Source organism: Trichosurus vulpecula, chromosome 1 (assembly GCF_011100635.1).
Source record: "Trichosurus vulpecula isolate mTriVul1 chromosome 1, mTriVul1.pri, whole genome shotgun sequence".
Classification (NCBI taxonomy): Eukaryota; Metazoa; Chordata; class Mammalia; order Diprotodontia; family Phalangeridae; genus Trichosurus; species Trichosurus vulpecula.
Window position 1 is genome coordinate 440,383,686 of NC_050573.1, and position 20,839 is coordinate 440,404,524.

Below are 20,839 nucleotides of genomic sequence, written 5' to 3' on the forward strand. Positions count from 1 at the left end.
GTAAGGGAATTTTCATCTTTGCTTTTCTCTTTGTATTCACATCATCTATCACAGTGCCTGGCACGAAGCAGATGCCTAAGAAAGACTTGTTGAACAAATGAAGAGCTCTTTCTTACGCTATGATCCTGATAGACACTGAAAAGTGCTATCAGTATATTCTGGTTATTCCATGAGAGTGAATACTGAGTACAAAATGGCATGTGCAAATTAGAAGGCAGCTAAGTGAAGTGGATAGAGCACTGGACCTGGAGTCATGAAGACCAGTCTTCAAAATTCAGCCTCAGATGTTTGCTAGCTGTGTGACCCTGGGCAAATCACTTACCTCTGTCTGCCTCAATTTCTTCAACTAGGAAGTGTGGATAACAACAGCACTAACCTCCCAGGATTGTTGTGAGGGTCAAATAAGACAATATTTGTAAAGCGATTAGCACAATATTTGGCATATAGCAGGTGTTACAAAAATGTTCATTATTATTATTATTATCATTATGAAGAAGTCATCAGCCATCCTTGAAATTCACACAGGCTTAATTTGACAGGTTAAATGAGAAAGTAGTCAAAATGGCTTTTAACGTATCTGTTCAAAATTGTTTAAATATTTGTTTCTTGATAATCTCAGAAAGGAGGCTTAAGCAGTTTGGAAATCCATGAGTTAGGACGAGAAAGTAGGACAGACTTCCGCATGCTTCAGCACAACCCAGAGCAAACAGGCATCCTCCAGTGGCCAGATTGTCATGTAGTTTAGCACCACCCAGGGCAAACAGGCACCCTCCAGTGGTCAGACTGCTTCAGTGAAGCCCTGGGAAATACAGAAACACCCTACTAGGCCTCAGCACATGCTAGACACGACCACTAGGACCCCATCTCAGCACCAGGTAAGCAGCCAGACCCTGTGGCTTCCAGCAGCACCAGCCAACCACCACCCCACTCCCACAGCACAGCATAGCACCAGTTATGAGCCTCATGGCAACAGCAGCACAACACCAGGCAAACAGGGCCTGCAGCCACTGGCACAAGAAGCCTGAGACAGAGCCTTTTCAACCCTGGGAACAGAGATCAAAAGTAAAAGAAAGGGAAAAAGTCAAAAAGGATATGAGCCAAAACAAAACAAAACAAAACAAAAATCAACAAAAAAATAATCTCACCATAGAAAGTTATTATCATGACAGGGAAGACCAAGACACAAACTCAGAAAAGAACAATGATATTAAAACACCTATGGGCAAAATCTCAAAGAAAAACAGGAAATGGTCTCAAGCCCAGAAAGAACTCATGAAGGAGCTCAAAAAGGAGCTTAATCATATAAGAGAGGTAGAAGAAAAATTGGGAAAAGAAATGAGAGTAATACAAGAGAATTATGATGAAAGAGTCAACAGCTTGGAAAAAGAAAATTGCTTAAAAAGTAAAACTGGCCAAATGGAAAAGGAGATACAAAAATCCACCAAAGAAAACAACTCCTTAAAGAGTACAATTAGCCAAGTAGAAAAGCTAATTGAGGAAAACCACTCCTTAAAAGTTAGAATTGGGCAAGTGGAAGCTAATATATATGAGATACCAAGAATCAATTTTAAAAAATCAAAAGAATGAAAAAAATGGAAGAAAATAGAAAATACCTCATGGGAAAAAAACTGACCTGGAAAATAGATCCAGGAGAGACAAATCAAAATGATTATACTACCTGAAAGCCATAATCAAGAGGAGGATCTGGACAGCATATTTCAAAAAATTATCAAGGAAAACTGCCCTAATATCCTGGAACCAGAAGGCAAAACAGGCATTGAAAGAATCCACCCACCACCTTAGGAAAGAGATCCCAAAATAAAAACTCCAAGAAACATATAGCCAAATTTCAGAACTATCAGGTCAAAAAAAAAGTACTACAAGAGGCCAGGAAGAAACCATTTAAATGTCAGGGAGTCACAATCAGGATTACACAGAACTTGGTAGCTACAACATTAAAGAATCTGAGATAATGGAACATGATATTCTGGAAGGCAAAGGAACTAGGATTACAATCAAGAATCACTTAGCTGGCAAAAATTAAGCATAATACATCAAGGGGGAAAAAACAGTCATTCAACGAAATAGAAGGATTTCAAGCTTTTATAAGAAGAAGACCAGAACTAAATCAAAAAACTGACCTCCAATATCAAGACCCAAGAGAAGCATAAACAGGATCAATGGAGCTAAACTATTTACATCCCCATGGGAAGATGATACTTGTAATTCTGAAAATGGTATCACTAATAGTATAGCAAGAAGGAATATACATAGACAGAGGGTATGGGCATAAGGTGAATTTGAGGGAATGACATAAAAAAAGTTTAAGAGATGAGAAAGAGGAGTACAATGGAGGCAGAAAGAATGGAGAGGTAGAATGGGGTAAATCAATTTCACATGAAGAGGTGCAAAAGACCTATTACAGTGAAGAGAAAAATGTGAGGATGGGTGATGAGCATCACTTGGAGGGAAATACACAGGTAGTAATCATAACTGTGATGTGAATGGGATGAATTCTCCCACTCTCCCATAAAACAGAAGTGAGTAGCAGAGTGTATCAAAAAACAGAATCCTACAATATGTCGCTTACAATAAACACAACTGAAGCAGAGAGACACACACAGAGTAAAGGTAAAGGGCTAGAGCAGACTCTCTTATGCTTTAGCCGAAGTAAAAAAAGCGAGGGTAGCAATTCTGATCTCAGATAAAGTAAAAGCAAAATTAGACCTAATTAAAAGAGATAAGGAAAGAAACTAGATCTTGTTCAAAGGTACCATAGACAATGAAGAAATATCAAAATTAAACATATATGCACCAAGTGGTATAGCATCCATATTCTTAAAGGAGAAGTCAAGTGAATTACAGGAAGAAATAGAGAGCAAAACTTTACTAATGGGAAACTATAACTGTCCCCTCTCAGAACTCAACAAATTCAACCAAAAAATAAACAAGAAAGAAACAAAGGAGGTATATAGAATATTAGAAAAAGTCAGATATGACAGAACTTTGTAGAAAACTGAATGGGAACAGAAAGGAATATACATTTTTCTCAGCAGCATGTGGCACCTACACAAAAACTGACCATGTAACAGAGCACAGAAACCTCAAAATCAAATGTAAAAAGGCAGAAACAGTAAATGTACTCTTTTTGGATCATTATGCAATAAAAATTACATTCAACAAAGGGCAGTGGCAATACGGATTAAAGAATGAGTGGGTCAAAGAACAAATGGTAGAAACAATCAATAATTTCATTAAAGAGAATAACAACAATGAGACAACATACCAAAATTTATGGAATGCAGCTAAAGAAGTACTGAGGAGAAGCTTTAATTCTCCATATTTTTATATCAACAAAATGGAAAAAGAACCGATCAATGAATTGGGCGTGCAACTAAAAAAAGAACAAATTAAAAATCTCTTGATTTAGCACCAAATTGGAAATCCTGAAAATCAAAGGTGAGATTAATAAGACTGAAAGTAAACAAACAAAAACTATTGAGCTAATAAATAAATGTGGGAGCTGGTTTTATGAAAAAACCTAATAGATAAGCTATTGGTTAATTTAATTAAAAAAAAGAAAGAAAAAAGAAAACCAAATATTCACTATCAAAAATGAGAAGGGTAAAATCACTGCTGATGAACAAGAAATTAAAGCAATCATTAGGAAATATTTTGTCCAATTCTATCTGACAATCTGAGTGAAATGGATGAATATTTACAAAAATGTAAATTACCTAGATTAATAAATCAGGGAATAGACTGCTTAAATAACCCCATCTTAGAAAAAGAAATTGAATGTGGCACTAATGAATTCTCTAGGAAAAAATCCCCAGGTCAGATGGGTTCATAAGTAAATTCTACCAAATATTTAAAGAACAATTAATTCCAATACTATATAAACTATTTGGAAAAAATAGGTAAAGAAGAAGTCCTACCAAACTCCTTTTATGACACAAATATAGTGCCAATACCTAAACCAGGAAGAGCTAAAATAGAAAAAGAAAATTATAGATCAATTTTCCTACTGAATATCGATGCAAAATTTTTGAACCAAAATACTAGCAAGGTGATCATGGCAATATATCACAAGGATTATACACTATGACCAGGTGGGATTTATATCAGGAATGCAGGGTTGGTTCAATGTTAGGAAAACTATCCATACAATCGACCATATCAATAAGAAAACCAACAGAAATCATATGATTATCTCAATAGATGCTAAAACAGCTTTTGACAAAATACAGTACCCATTCCTATTAAAAACACTAGAGAGCATGAGAACAAAGGAAGTATTCTTTAAAATGATAAGAAGCATGCATCTAAAACCATCAGCAAGTATTATCTGTAATGGGAATAAGCCAGAAGCCTTCCCAGCAAGATCAGGGGTGAAGCAAGGATGCCCATCATCACCATTATTATTCAACATAGTATTAGAAATGTTAGTAATAGCAATAAGAGAAGAAAAAGAAATTGAAGGAATTAGAGTAGGCAATGAGGAAACAAAACCATCACTCTTAGCAAATGATATGATGGTATACTTAGAGAACACAAGAGCATCAACTAAAAAATTACCTGAAATAATTAACAACTTTAGGAAAGTTGTAGGATATAAGATAAACCCACATAAATCATCAGCATTTCTTTATATGACCAATAAGTAAAGCCCAGCAGCAAGAGATAGTAAGAGAAATTTCATTTAAAATACTTAGAAGTCTACCTGCCAAGACAACGCCAGGAACTATATGAACACAATTATAAAACAGTTTTCACACAAATAAAGTCAAGATCAAAACAATTGGAAAAAATACCAATTGCTCATGGGTAGGTTAAGCCAATACAACAAAAATGACAATTTTGCCTAAACTAATGTACGTTTTCAGTTCCACACCAACCAAATTACCAAAAAATTATTTGGTAGAGCTAGAAAAAACACAACAAAATGCATCTGGAAGAACAAAAGGTCCAGAATGTTAAGGGAATTAATGAAAAAAAAATACAAAAGAAGGTGACCTAGCAATACCAGATTTCAAACTATATTATAAAGCAGTAATCATTAAAACTATCTAGTACCACCTAAGAAATAGAGTATTGAATTGGTGAAATAAAATTGGTACACAAGACACAGTAGTCAATGACCACAGTAATCTAGTATTTGATAAACTCAAAGACCTCAGCTTTTGGGAGAACACATTATTTGACAAAAACTGCCAGGCAAACAGGAAAACAACAGGACACAAACTAGGTTTAGACCAACATGTCATACCGTACACCAAGATAAGGTCAAAATGGGTGCATGATTTAGACATAAGGGTGATACCACAAGCAAATCAGAAGAGCAAGGAATAGTCTACCTGTCAGCTCTGTGGGGAGGGGAAGAATTCATGACCATACAAACAAAACAAATGCAAACAAGATTAGAAGGAAAGCAGAAAGCTGGGAAATAATCTTCACAGCAAGTGTCTCTGATAAAGGCCTTATTTCTCAAATATATAGAGAACTGAATCAAATTTACAGGAATACAAGTGGTTCCCCAATTGATAAAACAGTCAAGGGATATGAACAGGTAGTTTTCAGATCAAGAAATCAAAACTATCTGTAGGTGTAATAAGTGCTCTAAATCACTATTGATTAGAGAAATGAAAATTACAACAACTCTGAAATACCAGCTCATGCCTACTGGATTAGCTAATATAGCAAAAAAGGAAAATGATAATTGATGGAGAAGATATGGGAAAATTAGTATACTGATGCACTGTTGGTGGAGTTGTAAATTGATCCAACAATTCTGGAGAGCAATTTGGAATTATGCCCAAAAAATGAACAAATTTTGCACACACTTTGACCCGGCAATACCACTGCTAGGTTTGTATCCCAAAGAGATCATAAAACAGGGAGAAGGATGTACATGTCCAAAAATATTTATAGCAGCTCTTTTCATGGTGGCAAAATATTAGAAACTGAGGGGATGCCCATCAATTGTGGAATGGCTGAACAAGCTGTGGTATATGAATGTAATGGAATACTATTGTGCAATAAGAAATTAACAGGCAGATTTCAGAAAATCCTGGAAAGACATGTATGAAGTGATGCAAAGTGAAATGAACAGAACCAGGAAAATATTGTATACGACATCAGCAATGTTGTTTGATGATCAACTATGAATGACAGCTCTTCTCAGCAGCACAATGATCCAAGACAAGTACAAAGGACTCATGAAGGAAAATGCCATTCATATCCAGATAAAGAACTGATGGACTCTGAATGCAGATCAAAGCATGTTTCTTTTTTTACTTGCTTTATTTTCTCCTGTTTTTCCCCTCTTTTTATCTATTTCTTCTTTCACAACTGTAATGAATATGGAAATGTTTTTAACATGATTGCACACGTATAAACTATATCAAAGAGAGGCGAGGAGGGAAAGAGAAAAATTTGGAACTCAGAATCTTGTAAAAATGAATGCTAAAAATTTTCTTGACACATAACTGAGGGGAAAATGCTATAAAAAAATCCATGAATTACAGTCTGTATTTGGAAACCATCTCTGAGTGTTACAAGACCATAAATACAGAACTGGACTAGACCTCAGAAGTTCTCTAGCCTAGGTCATTCTGTACTGTGTGATAGGCTTATCATGTCTTTCCCACAAGATAGAAGTGTGACTCATCATCAGGCTATTGGAGTCATAATCAGCAACAGCTTTGATAGTAGTTTTTAAGTTATAAGACCACTCAAAGAATTTTTGAGCTGATTTGATATGTTTCTTTGCCCCCAATATATATATACCTATATACATATACATACACACATATGTATACGTATGCATGTGAACCCTACACACATTCTACAGCTGGTTTTATAAGATGCGTTGCCCTCTATAAGGCCCAGGCAAATAAGAACGCCTATCTTCAAAGAAGCATGGATGAGTTAACTACCAATGTTTTTAAGTATTATACTACTCTAAAATATATGGTTATGTGTATTTGTGAGGCTGACAAGTAATTATTGTGGTTTTAAAGAAGGTTAAAGAAGGACATTTTTCTATACATCACAAAGGTATCCTCATAGGTAGGAGAGAGAAAGTAGGCAAAACTGGCCTTGGTTATCCTTGCTGAGCTGTCAGGGGAACAGAAAGCTTGATGAATTATGAGTATACCTCTATCAACCTAGGAAGGCCCTCCCATTATACCATAGCAGGTAGACAATCAGAGACAAGTAAAATTACCATGTTGCTAACTTATTTTTCTATTTATTCTTAAATATTTTGTTAATTTAATTTGATTAATTAACTTATTTGCCTGATTTATTCAGTTTAAGGTCAGAGGAAGAAAAGCAAGTCTCCAGCACACTGCCTGGCTTTTAAGAACAGGTCAGTCAGGATATGCAGGTATGAATCAATTAAGAAATAGCCTTAGGTATAGGCCTACAGTGAGCAAAGAAAACGCCTAAAGAGACTTAAGATGAGGAAGTCCAAGACAAAGCAGTTTCTAATCTTCCAGAAATGTGTAACCTTCAAGTTGGGTTTCTGCAGCAAAACAATTACTCTCTGTTTGTAACCTTTCAGTTGTACTTTTAAAACTCAAACTGTCTATCTATCATTGAGAGTGGATACAGGTGGAGGAGAAGAAAGACATTCACTTTTTCTAACCAATAAAAAACATTCCCTGCCCTTTCAGGGAGGAAAGTCACTACTTAGGAAGGAATGGCTTCTAAGTGTGTCAAGAAAAGATCATTAAGGGGGCAGAGCCAAGATGGTGGCTGGAAAGCAGGGACTTGCTAGGGCTCTCCCCCAGGACCCTCCAAACACCCATAAAAAATGGCCCTGAACAAATTCTAGAACTGCAGAACCCACAGAACAGCAGAGGGAAGCAGGGCTCCAGCCCAGGACAGCCAGGATGGTTGCTGGGTAAGGTCTATCCCGCAGGGAGCTGGGAGCGGAGGAGAACAGGGCCCAGCATGGGCTGCGCCTGGACCAACCAGACCAGGAGCCAGGCGGAACAGGCCATAGCGCCCTGAATCAGTGAGCTGTGGCAGTTACCAGACTTCTCAACCCACAAACACCAAAGACAACAGAGAAGATTAGTGGGAAAAGCTGCAGGGGACAGAGTGAAAGGAGTTCATGGGTTCAGCCACTGCCCTGGGGGCAGTGGAGGTGGTGCAGCTACAGAACTACACCTGCAGTTGCTTATGGCCCCAGGCCCACCTGGTGGGAGGAATTAAGTGGCAGATCAGAGCATGAGTGCAGAGCTTGCATAAGATCTGAATCTGGTCTGGGTTGGCAGTTCCTGGGGGAGGAGGAGCACTGGTGTGGCAGAGCTGGCTGTATAGAAATAGCTCTGAAAACAACAGTGCATCCCCTCAAGCTTGGAACAAAGTACTCTATACTCTACAAGCAGTCATACCCCAACAAAAGAGTCAAGGGTCAAGTAGTTGGCTGGGAACATGGCCAGGCAATGAAAAGGGACTCAGATTCAGACTCAGACTTTGGAATCTTTCTTTGGTGACAAAGAAGACCAAAATATACAGCCAGAAGAAGTCGACAAATTCAAAGAGCCTACATCAAAAGCCTCTAAGAAAAACATGAACTGGGCTCAGGCCATGGAAGAGATCAAAAAGGAATTGGAAAAGCAAGTTAGAGAAGTAGAGGAAAAATTGGGAAGAGAAATGAGAAGGATGAGAGAAAACCATGAAAAACAAGTCAATGACTTGGTAAAGGAGACCCAAAAAAATACTGAAGAAAACAACACCTTAAAAAATAGACTAACTTAAATGGAAAAAGAGCTCCAAAAAGCCAATGAGGAGAAGAATGCCTTGAAAGGCAGAATTACCCAAATGGAAAAGGAGGTCCAAAAGACCACTGAAGAAAATACTACCTGAAAAATTAGATTGGAGCAAGTGGAAGTTAGTGACTTGATGAGAAATCAAGATATTATAAAACAGAACCAAAAGAATGAAAAAGTAGAAGACAATGTGAACTATCTCATTGGAAAAACCACTGACCTGGAAAATAGATCCAGGAGAGATAATTTAAAAATTGGACTACCTGAAAGCCATGATCAAAAAGAGAGCCTAGAAATCATCTTTCAAGAAACTATCAAGGAGAACTGCCCTGATATTCTAGAGCCAGAGGGTAAAATAGAAATTGAAAGAATCCACAGATCGCCTCCTGAAAAAGATCCCACAAAGAGAACTCCTAGGAATATTGTTGCCAAATTCCAGAGCTCCCAGATCAAGGAGAAAATACTGCAGGCAGCCAGAAAGAAACAATTTGAGTATTGTAGAAACACATCAGAATAATCCAAGATCTAGCAGCTTCTACATTAAGAGATCAAAGGGCTTGGAATACGATATTCTGGAGGTCAATGGAGCTAGGATTAAAACCAAGAATCACCTACCCAGCAAAACTGAGTATAATGCTCCAAGGCAAAATATGGATTTTCAATAAAATAGAGGACTTTCAAGCTTTCTCAGTGAAAAGACCAGAGCTGAATAGAAAATTTGACTTTCAAACACAAGAATCAAGAGAAGCATGGAAAGGTAAACAAGAAAGAGAAATCACAAGGGACTCACTAAAGTTGAACTGTTTTGCTTACATTCCTACATGGAAAGATGATGTGTATAATTCATGAGACCTCAGTATTAGGGTAGCTGAAGGGAATATACATTTTATATATATATACAGAGGGAACAGGGTGAGTTGAATATGAAGGGATGATATCTAAAAAAATAAAATCAAATTAAGGGATGAGAGGAGAATATATTGAGAGAGGGAGAGAGGGAGAGATAGAATGGGGGGCGGGTAAATTGCCACATAAAAGTGGCAAGAAAAAGCAGTTCTGTTGGGAGGGAAAGGGGGCAGGTGAGGGGGAATGAGTGAATCTTGCTCTCATCAGATTTGACCTCAGGAGGGAATAACATACACACTCAATTGGGTATCTTACCCCACAGGAAAGAAGAAGGAAGGAGATAGAAAAAAGGAGGAACAATAAAAGGGAGGGCAGATAGGGGGAGGAGGTAATCAAAAACAAACACTTTCAAAAGGGGACAGGGTCAAGGGAGAAAATTCAATAAAGGGGGATAGGTTAGGAAGGAGCAAAATATAGTTAGTCTTTCACAATATGAGTATTGTGGAAGGGTTTTACATAATGATACAGCCTACGCTGAATTGCTTGCCTTCTTAGGGAGGGTAGGTGGGGAGGGAAGAGGGGAGAGAATTTGGAACTCAAAGTTTTAAAAGAAGATGTTAAAAAAAAAGTTTTTGCATGGAAATAAGATATACAGGTAATGGGGCACAGAAACCTATCTTGCCCTACAAGAAAGCAAGGGAAAAGGGGATGGGAAGGAGTGGGGTGACAGAACGGAGGGCTGAGTGGGGAACAGGGCAATCAGAATATATGCCATCTTGGAGTGGGGTGAGGGTAGAAATGGGGAGAAAATTTGTAATTCAAATTGTGAAAATTAATGCTGAACACTAAAAACATCAAATAAATAATTATTAAAAAAACGATCATTAAGGGAAGGCTAGAAATAAGTTTATAATTGCAAGCAGAGTCTGAAAATGCACAGGGTTAGAGGAAATTTTCCTAAAGCCTGACATACTTATGAAGATTTATTCCTGTCACTTTTGTCTCTTCCCTCCTCCTTCCGACAAATTTTATCATCCTAAGTAGAAATAACAAAGCAAGCATTGTGAATATACTAGACTACCAATTTCACTCTGTTCTGTGGCTACTCCTAATGTTAGCCTGACATTTACTGAGGAAGCTGGATGGTACAGTAGAAAGAGTGCTGCACTCAGAGTCAAGAAGAGCTAAGTTCAAATCATGCCTGAGAAACTTAATAGTTGTTTGACCCTAGGCAAATCACTCAGCCATTCTGAGCCTTAGTTTCCTTATCTGTAAAATGGGAATAACAAAATCATCTATCTAGGTTCTTGTGAGGACAAATGAGATAACAAGAGGAAAGTGCTTTGCAAACCTCAAAGCTTTCTGAAAATTCTTAATTATTATTATTATAGAACATATGTTCTTAATCTTTTTTTTTCATTAACTCTTGGCATCTGGTGAAGCATACAGATCTCAGAATAATATTTACAATGCATGAAATAAAGTATATAGTATTACAAAGGAAACCACTTATATTGAAATGCAGATGTCAAAAAATACATTTTTTTTAAATATTCATGAACCTCAGATTAAGGATCTTTAATAGGTAGTTACAGGGACCTAGGTGATCACTGAATACAATCCCTTTACTTTACAGAGAAGGAAAACATGTTCAAAGGAGTTAGGTGATTTTTGGAAACATGGGCCATTGGTTTCAAGAGGGCCTGAGTGTGATCTACGTTGGGCAGGGGAAATTGAGAGATTTCTGGATTTGGAGCCAGGAATATTCTGGTAATCTCACCTCTTGACACTTACTAGCCTTGTGACCATGTAAACCTTCTGAAGTTCTATTACCTTCACTACCAAATGGCCCTTTTAACAGATAACAATAAATGTGATAACTACTTTACAGGCTTATTATGAGTTTCAAATGAGGTATTGTATGTGATGTGATTTACAAACTTTATTTAAAGCCTATATAGATGCCAAGTTATTATTATCAGTGTTGAAATCAATTTTGTTACAAGAATAACTCAGAGAACACATCAGAGAAAATACCTTTGCTTCTTAAGGAATAGTAGGTTTACCTCCAAATGACTTCTGCCTCTTGGCTTCAAAGAGGATTTGATAGTAATTTGTAGCATACCGAGGTATCATTTGTCTTGCTTCTGAAAACCTAGATTGTAGCGCTTCCAGGAGATTTTCTTTGTCTTCCTTCTCCAAATACTGATTAATTTTAGATACTGTAGCAGCTCCTAAGTGACCCCAAAAAACCCCCCACAAAAAAACAAAAACAAAATCCATTCCAATTAGTATTTTTTTTTCATAGAAGAGAATATACAAGGATATGCAAAGATAAAAATCAACCCCTTAGTAACAGAATTAGTTTAGTAAACCTAGTAACAGAACTAATTTAGTAAACCCTGTGATAACGGACAATGAACTTGCTTTTTGGTAATAGAAAATATTCCATACATCCTCTCTACAAAATTCCTGGAATACAGAAGTACATTACCAACCTCACCCTCTAGTCTAGGTGCAAGACAACCTAGATACTGTTGTTAGAATATGAAGAATATTGGATTTTTAATCAAAAAGTTAACACTCTTTCCCGGTTACATTTAGAGACCATCCTACAAAGCAAAACAATGCATTAAAATGGGCTTTGATGAACTCAACTAATCTGTAACCCTGACCAGGATAACTCCTTTATCAAAATTTGAATGCCCACTGTATAGAACACTGGAATGGCTACTGAAAATGTAATAAATATTCTCTATTTACACAATTCAGGGTCTGAGATGTCTCTATGCCATATAATAAGCATATCATACATGGACATACATGGACGCATATATCCTAGGTAAACATTCTACCAGACATTCCAGGCAGGAATCAATTTGTTCATATGTACATTGTTAAATAGATAACTTGGTAACTAGTTTAGCCCTGAGACATTTTAAGCTCATCTCAGATTTGGGTGTTTCATCATATTGAGGGCGCAATACTTTGAAACATCCAACCCAAAGTGAGAATAACAAACAAAAAAGTGCCCATTTTATAAGTTAAGGATAAAAGAGATGGGAAGAGATATATAGTTAGTATTTATTTAAAATATGTAAATGAGTCAACCAGTCAACATGAAATAGAATAGAATGTCAAATAATTCTAACAAAATCAATAACAATGCATAACCTAGAGGAGTTTGTAATATAAAATATCAAAGCAGAGAAACATAGAGAAGGTTGCCCACTCCATAGGAGCATGCCTGGTAGATGACAACAAGACAGTGGCAAGAACTAAGCTTCTAAATAAAAAAGAGTCTTCATGGCTTTTTGTTTAAATTGGCTCTTAACATTAAGTTGGGTAAAGGAGGAAAAAAATACTCTGTTCTCACTCAGGCAAAGCTTGGTGAAAATGGGCTTTTAGGAAGTGAAGATGGTCTTTTAGGGAGCAAAGAAAGGAGCTGAAGGACAAAGTTCTAGACAAGAAAAGAGCTTAATAGTTTGAGAGAAAAAATGCCCATCAATTGGGGAATGGCTGAACAAGCTGTGGTATATGAAGGTGATGGAATACTATTGTGCCATAAGAAATGGGGATGATGCAGACTTCGTAACAACCTGGAAGAACCTACACGGCATAATGCTGAGTGAGCGGAGCAGAGCCAGGAGAACGTTGTGCACAGCCACAGATATATGGATTCCGTGAGGACCAACCCTGACATACTGCGCTCTTCTCAGCAACCTAAGGGGCAAGGACAACTCCAGGGGACTCACGATGGAGAATGCTATCTTCATCCAGAGAAAGAACTGTGTAGTTTGAATACAGATCAAGGCGCACTACATGCTTGCCTTTTTTGCTTCTCTTTTGTTTTTGGGTTGTTTTTTGGGGGGGTCTGTTTCTTCTTTCTCATGATTCATTCCATTGGTCATAATTCTTCTCCACAACTTGACTAGTGCATAAATTAATTCAATGCGAAGTTATACATGACAGTTATATGAGATTCCATGCCGTCTTGGGGAGGGAGACGGGGGGAGGGGAGAAAATCTGGAATTCAAAACTATGTAGAACCGTGTGTGGTAAACTAAAAATAAATAAAGAAATTAAAAAAAATCTTAATACAAAGAATGTTTTTTAAAATGACTAAATTCCTTGCTGCTAAAAAAACAAACAAAAAAACCCCTGGAATTCTAATCTATAGAGGCCAGATATAGATGTTTTAGCATTAAAAAGTTATACTCTAAACAACATAATTCAAGACCATGATTCTAAAACAATGTAAAACTTACACAAAAATATATCTTTCAAGAAAAAAATTAATCTATTCAATCTCCTTTAATAAAAAAAAAGTTGATGGTTTTTGTAATAATAGCATCCAGATATGTACTCCCTCCCCTTTTAACAAAGAAAAAGAGTTAAGCAGAACCAACCCAAAGTGATGGTCAGACTGTATATGCAGCATTCTGTACCCATGATTTCCTTAATAGTCTAAGGAATGCGAGGCCTCATTGCAAGACCAGATTTAAACAGAAGTTGAAATAAAAGAACAAAACAACATTTTAAAGCAAGATTGCCCTGAAAAATAAAATCTTGACCATTTTAGCTTCTTTTCATGCTTTCACTGTGAGTTGCTTTTACACTTTCTAAGGGGTTTATAAATTTATGAGATATTCATTTTCTATATTAATTGTAAATTTTCCCATATGTTCCTATCTCGTGCACCAAATGCTTTCTGTTTTTGTCTAGGTCTGCAGGAAAGGAAGACATTAATATTTCCACCAAGGGTGGAAAAGTTCAGGTTGGAGAAATATACATGTTTGTTCTTGTCTAAGAAAATAAGAAACAGATACAAAACGTGGATCTTTAATATTTTTTAAAGTTCCTCTAAAGTTTAAAAACACATCTGGGATGCAAAATTAAGCTACTTTATCAGACTGCAATTTGATAAAATAGAATGGATCTTTAATTATGCCACTAAGGATGAGTGAATGAGGTGCTACAGGGTATACTTTCACTTATACAAGTGAAATGACAGGGTTTTTTGCTTCTTCTTCTATCATCATGCAATTCCTCCCATAAGGCAATTGAAAGCAAATGTTTTCTATTCTTTTGTCATGGAAGATAGTGGGAAGAAGGAAGATTTACAGGTCAGAAATGTGATAACTGCAAAAAAGAAATTTTCTAGAAGTGGATATAGAAGGATGGAAGGATGGATGGGTGGAAGGAAGGAAGTAAAGAAGGTAGAGAGGGAGGAAAACTGGGAGGAAGAAAGAGATGGAGGGAGAGAGGGGGAGGAAGGAGAGAAAGAAAGAAAACTTGGAGATTAATTTCAAATAGAAACCAAACAAATCAGTCTTCTGAAGCTTTCTGGAGATGGTTCTGAATTATTTAAAGTAATATAACAAAACTGTGGCTAGAAATGAATGGAAATCTATTTTAGACAGACCAGTCCAGAAATGGAGAATATAAATAATAAAAGGCACACATAAGAATAATAAGATAGTCTATATCAAACCAAACAGGGGGTTGCTTACCTTTGCTTACTTTGACCACATCGAGGTTGGCATAGTCTATTGCTGCCTGTATTTCTTGCCCCAAAAGAGCTTGAGAATTCTCAGTCTGGAAAAAAGAATTAATAGAAAGAAATGACAAATGAATAATGTTATGGAGAATGAGTAACTGCTTTCTCAGTAGTCAAATAATTTGTTGAACTATTTCTACTTTACAATCTTCTGGGTTACCAGATACTTACCTGTTATAAGGGAATAGCTATGCTATACAACTTTATGGCAAAGTCAATGATTGACTAGCTGGTGCAATGCACAGGAGAACTTTACAAAGCGACATTTGTATAGGATTGTGGACAGCCTAAAATCATAAAAAATCACGTGTCTCTAGGGAAACCAGTGAAATCCTTCATTTTCTAGAAACACACCAAACCACTACTGGACCTCAGATTTGAAGTGAATACTAGTAACTGAAGATGAACTTATAAAGGAGTGATGTGAGCAACAAGATGGAAGATAGAAGACTTCCTATAATCCTTCTGATCTCTCCAAAACAGGAATTATGTACCAGAAATAAAATAATTTTGGCTGTCACCACAGTTTGACACCAAGAACTCTATCTAATGAGATTAAAAACCCCACGAACCAACAGTGGAGTAGGTTAATCACTAATGTCTAACTCTGTACTCATTCAGCACTCCAACCTCCTCCGTCTCCCAACCCCAATCCTATCTTGTTATTAGGCAAGCTACTTCACCAGCACAGTAAAATGCAAAGACACTGGATTTGCAGTGAGAGGACAAGGGCTCTGATTCAGACTCTGCCATTTCCTAAGTTATACTGGACAAGTTTACCTAGCCCAGGGGTGGGGAACCTGCAGCCTTGAGGCCACATGTGGCCTTCTAGGTCCTTGGGGGTGGCCATTTGACTGAGTCCAAGTTTTACAGAACAAATCCTTTTATTAGGGCAATTTATTCTATGAAGTTTGGATTCAGTCAAAGGGCTGCACTTGAGGACCTGGAGTGCTACATGTGGCCTTGAGGACACAGGTTCCACACCCCTGATCCTAGCCTGTCTTTCCATGTCTGTTAAATATGAGGGAATTGAATTAGATGACCTTTAAAATCTCTTCCTCATTTCTAAAGCTAAAATCCTTTCTGTGATTTGACTCTCAATTTCTTCCTCACCTTCCCCAAAAGAATGTGGTGGGCTGAGAAGGGAAGGAGCAAACAGGACCCTTATGTCTTCATATTCCTACTGCCAAGAGCAGTCTTTAACATGGCAGAAACTTAATAAAATGTTGGTTGAATGAACAAATGGGGAGGAAATAATTGAAGAAAGAGATCCGGACAAAGGCTCAGGGGAAAGACTGATGGAATTGGAAATCAGAGGACCTGGGTTCAGATACCGGCTCTACCAGTTACTAATTATTTGATCTTGGGCAAGACATTTAGGTGGTCTGAATCTCAATTTTGTGATCTATAAAATGAAGAGGTTGGACTAAATGACTTGGAAGTTCTCATCGAGATCTAATCTATGACCCTGCCAAAGAAACAGAATATGATCCTGTAATAGAAGGTTAGATTTGGAAGGCACCTTAGATGCCATCTATTCAAGCTGCTTCATTTTACAAATGAGGAAAGTGAGGTCCAGACCCTTCTACCCATATTAGCCAGTTTTACCAAGAGGAAGCAAGTTTTGATAAGGTTTTTTTTTTTTTGAGGCAAGTATAGACAGAAATATAGAGACTCAGCACACCAGAAAAGGAAGGCACATAAAACAAAAGGGATGTGTAAAAAAGGAGATGTCTAGAAAGTGTTTCCTTTTTTTTGTTTTTTTTTTTTATTTTTAGTTTACAACACATGGTTCTACATAATTTTGAGATCCAGATTTTCTCCCCTCCCTCCCCAAGACGGCATGGAATCTCATATAACTACCATGTATAACTTTGCATTGAATTAATTTATACACTAGTCAAGTTGTGGAGAAGAATTATGACCAACGGAGTGAATCATGAGAAAGAAGAGACAGAACCAAAAAAAAACAACCCAAAAACAAAAACAAAAGAGAAGAAAAAAGGCGAGCATGAAGTGCGCCTCAATCTGCATTCCAACTTCACAATTCTTTCTCTGGATGAAGATAGCATTCTCCATCGTGAGTCCCCTGGAGTTGTCCTTGCACCTTACGTTGCTGAGAAGAGCGAAGTATGTCAGGGTTGGTCCTCACAGAATCCATATATCTCTGGTTGTGTACAATGTTCTCCTGGCTCTGCTCCGCTCACTCAGCATTATGTCGTGTAGGTTTTTCCAGATTGTTACAAAGTCTGTATCATCCCCATTTCTTATGGCACAATAGTATTCCATTACCTTCATATACCACAGCTTGTTCAGCCATTCCCCAGTTGATGGGCATTCCTTTGATTTCCAATTCTTGGCTACCACAAAAAGAGCCACTATAAATATCCTTGTACATATGGGTCCTTTTCCCGCTTGTGTGATGTCTTTGGGATACAACCCTAGAAGTGGTATTGCTGGGTCAAAGGGTATGAACATATCTATAGCCCTTTGGGCATAGTTCCAAATTGCTCTCCAAAATGGCTGGATCAGCTCACAACTCCACCAGCAATGTAACAATGTTCCAATTTTCCCACATCCTCTCCAGCATTTGTCATCCTCCTGCTTTGTTATTTTAGCCAATCTTACAGGAGAGATGTGGTATCTGAGAGTTGTTTTGATTTGCATTTCTCTAATCAGTAGTGATCCAGAGCATTTTTTCATATGCCTATAGATAGCTTTAATTTCTTTCTCTGAAAACTGCCTGTTCATATCCTTTGACCATTTCTCAATTGGGGAATGGCTTGTATTCCTATATATTAGGCTCAGTTCCCTGTATATTTTTAGAAATGAGGCCTTTTTTTTAATAGTTTTTTTATTTTTTTTAATTTATTTAACATATTTAGTTTTCAGCATTGATTTTCACAAGAGTTTGAATTACAAATTTTCTCCCCATTTCTACCCTCCCACCCACTCCAAGATGGCATATATTCTGGTTGCCTTGTTCCCCAGTCAGCACTCCCCTCTGTCACCCCACTCCCCTCCCATCCCCTTTTTCCTTCCTTTCTTGTAGGGCAAGATAAATTTCTACACGCCATTGTCTGTGTATCTTTATTTTCTAGTTGCATGCAAAATCATTTTTGTTTGTTTTTGAACATCTGTTTTCAAAACTTTGAGTTCCAAATTCTCTCCCCTCTTCCTTTCCCACCCACCCTCCCTAAGAAGTCAAGCAATTCAACAGAGGCCACATGTGTATCATTATGTATAACCCTTCCACAATACTCATGTTGTGAAAGACTAACTATATTTTGCTCCTTCCCAACCTATCACCCTTTATTGAATTTTCTCCCTTGACCCTGTCCCCTTTTGAAAGTGTTTGTTTTTGACTACCTCCACCCCCATTAGCCCTCCCCTCCATCATCCCCCCCATTTATTTTTATCTTCTTCCCTCTTCTTTCCTGTGGGGTAAGATTCCCAATTGGGTATGTATGGTATTCCCTCCTTAGGCCAAATCTGATGACAGCAATGCTCACTCATTCCCCCCTCATCCACCCTCTCCCCTCCTCCCACAGAACTGCTTGCTCTTGCCTAGAAATGAGGCCTTTATCAGACAAACTAGTTGCAAAGATTTTCTCCCAATTTTCTGCTTCCCTCCTAATAGAAAGTGTTTTCTAAACAAGCTAGTCAGTGGCTGAGCATGGATGAGAACACTTTACCACCAGCCAAGTTTGTTATTAGATCCTGAGCTAGGGATTTTGGCAAAGAGAAAAACAAGCAGAGGAGGTCTAACACTGTAAACCATGATCTCTTCTTAGATATTGTACCTTTTCTGGGTTTTAGATGTTGTCCTGTCCAGTTACACCTCAGTTTCTTTTGCTGGCTTTTCCTCTATGACTTGGCAGCTAACTGTGAATATCCCCCCAAAGTATCTGTGGGTGTTGTTTTGGGCCCTCTTTTCTTTTTTCTTAATACTCTTATTTGGTGATCTCATCAGCTCCCATAAATTCTATTATCTTCTGATTCAGATTACAGAATCAATTTATCTCTAATGAAGTTCACATTACCTGCCAATCAGACATTTTGAACTGCAAGCAATAGGCTTCCCAAAATAAACATGTCCAAACAGATTTATTTATCTTACCCCACTCCTCCCAGCTATTTAGATGGACCTCACCTCAAATACAAACACACACACACACTGATGTTCTCCCCTTCTTCCCACCTCAATATATCACCTTCTCCACCCTCAGTATATCCTCCTTTGTTCCAGTCTTTTGATTAAGAAGCAGTACGTTCATTTGCCAAGAACACCTCTTCTACATACACCCTTCATCTCATACCTTTCCATCTCTTTCAGCACATTGTTTCCTCAGTAAGCTCTGATTTCTCTTTAATCTTCAATCTCTTCCTAGCTACCAGATCCTTCCCTAGTAACTATAAGCACATCTAAGTCTGCACTATCCTTAAGAAGCCCTTACAAAATCCTACCATTCCAAGGAATAATTGATCTCTCCTTTTCTCAGCTAAACCATATGTAAAAGCCATCTGCAACCAGTGCCTCCACATCCTTATCCTTCACTCTTCTAAACCCTCAGCAATCTACTTTCTGACTTTGTCATTCAGCTGAAGCTGCTCTCTCCAAGATACCAATGCTCTCTTAATTGCCAAATATAATTGCCTTGTTTGAGCCTTACTTTCTTAACTTCTCTGCAGCCTTTGACACTGGTAATTACCTTCCTCTCTAGGTTTTCATGCCACTGCCTTCTCTGGGTTATTTATCCAACCTCTGTGACTGCTTATTCTCAGTCTCATTCGCTGGAACTCTGAGCATGTCACGTGCAATAACTGTGGTTGTACCCCCTTAGCTCTGTGATACAATCATCTTCTCTTTTTTATCTACAGTTGTTCTGAGTTCACTAGTTCCATGGGTTCACTATAATTTTTCTTTAGATGATGTTGAGATCTATGTATTCAGCCCTAGCCTCTCTCCTGAGCTACTGTCACACATCTTCACTTACATTTTAGACATCATGAACTGGCTATCCTGTAAGTATCTCAAAACTAACATGCCCTGAAACAGAACTCATTATCTTCCCCCATAAATCCACCCCTCTTTTAAACCTCTCTACTACTGTGAATAGCCAGCAGATTCAATGACAGAATAGTGTGACAAGAAAGGCAATGTTTACTCCTCTATTGAGAGCAGGGGTAGATTTTAAAAGAACAGATGGTATTCCAACTAATGAGCTACACAAAATGTACCAAGATAAGAGGCTGGGGCAGAGGCCACCTTGATTTATGGAAACCCTGACAAATTTAAGCATGGAACTGCTATTACCATCACAGGACTAGGAGGGGCTGAAATATCAGCCAGGCCAGTCAAACTGATGATGAAAATTGGACAATTGCCTAAGAAAGAGTATACCATGGTCTTTGTACCCATTTCTTTTTTTTTTTCTTTTGGTCTTTTGTTTCTTGACAACCACCAGAAAAAATCATTTAATGAAATAAAGGGTTTCTTTGTTCTTTTTTTCTTTTTTTTTTATAACACTTCAAAGTATAAAATGCTACATTTCCAAAAATATATATATTTTTTCTGCACCAGCACCCTTGTATAGTAAAATATCTACTTTTTTTGTTCATTTGTTTCAATGCACTACACTTTATCTAC

The 20,839-nt window shown here is 37.5% G+C and overlaps 1 protein-coding gene across 1 annotated transcript in view; it reads right to left on the minus strand.

Moving 5' to 3' along the window:
* IQGAP2 (IQ motif containing GTPase activating protein 2) overlaps positions 1-20,839 on the minus strand; it is a 288,287-nt gene that overhangs the window by 77,292 nt on the left and 190,156 nt on the right. Inside the window, exons 6-7 of the mRNA XM_036747108.1 lie at positions 15,143-15,227; positions 11,696-11,863 (exon numbers count right to left, since the gene is read on the minus strand). Of these exons, the coding sequence (XP_036603003.1) occupies positions 11,696-11,863; positions 15,143-15,227 (253 nt within the window). The remainder of the gene's footprint in view (positions 1-11,695; positions 11,864-15,142; positions 15,228-20,839) is intronic.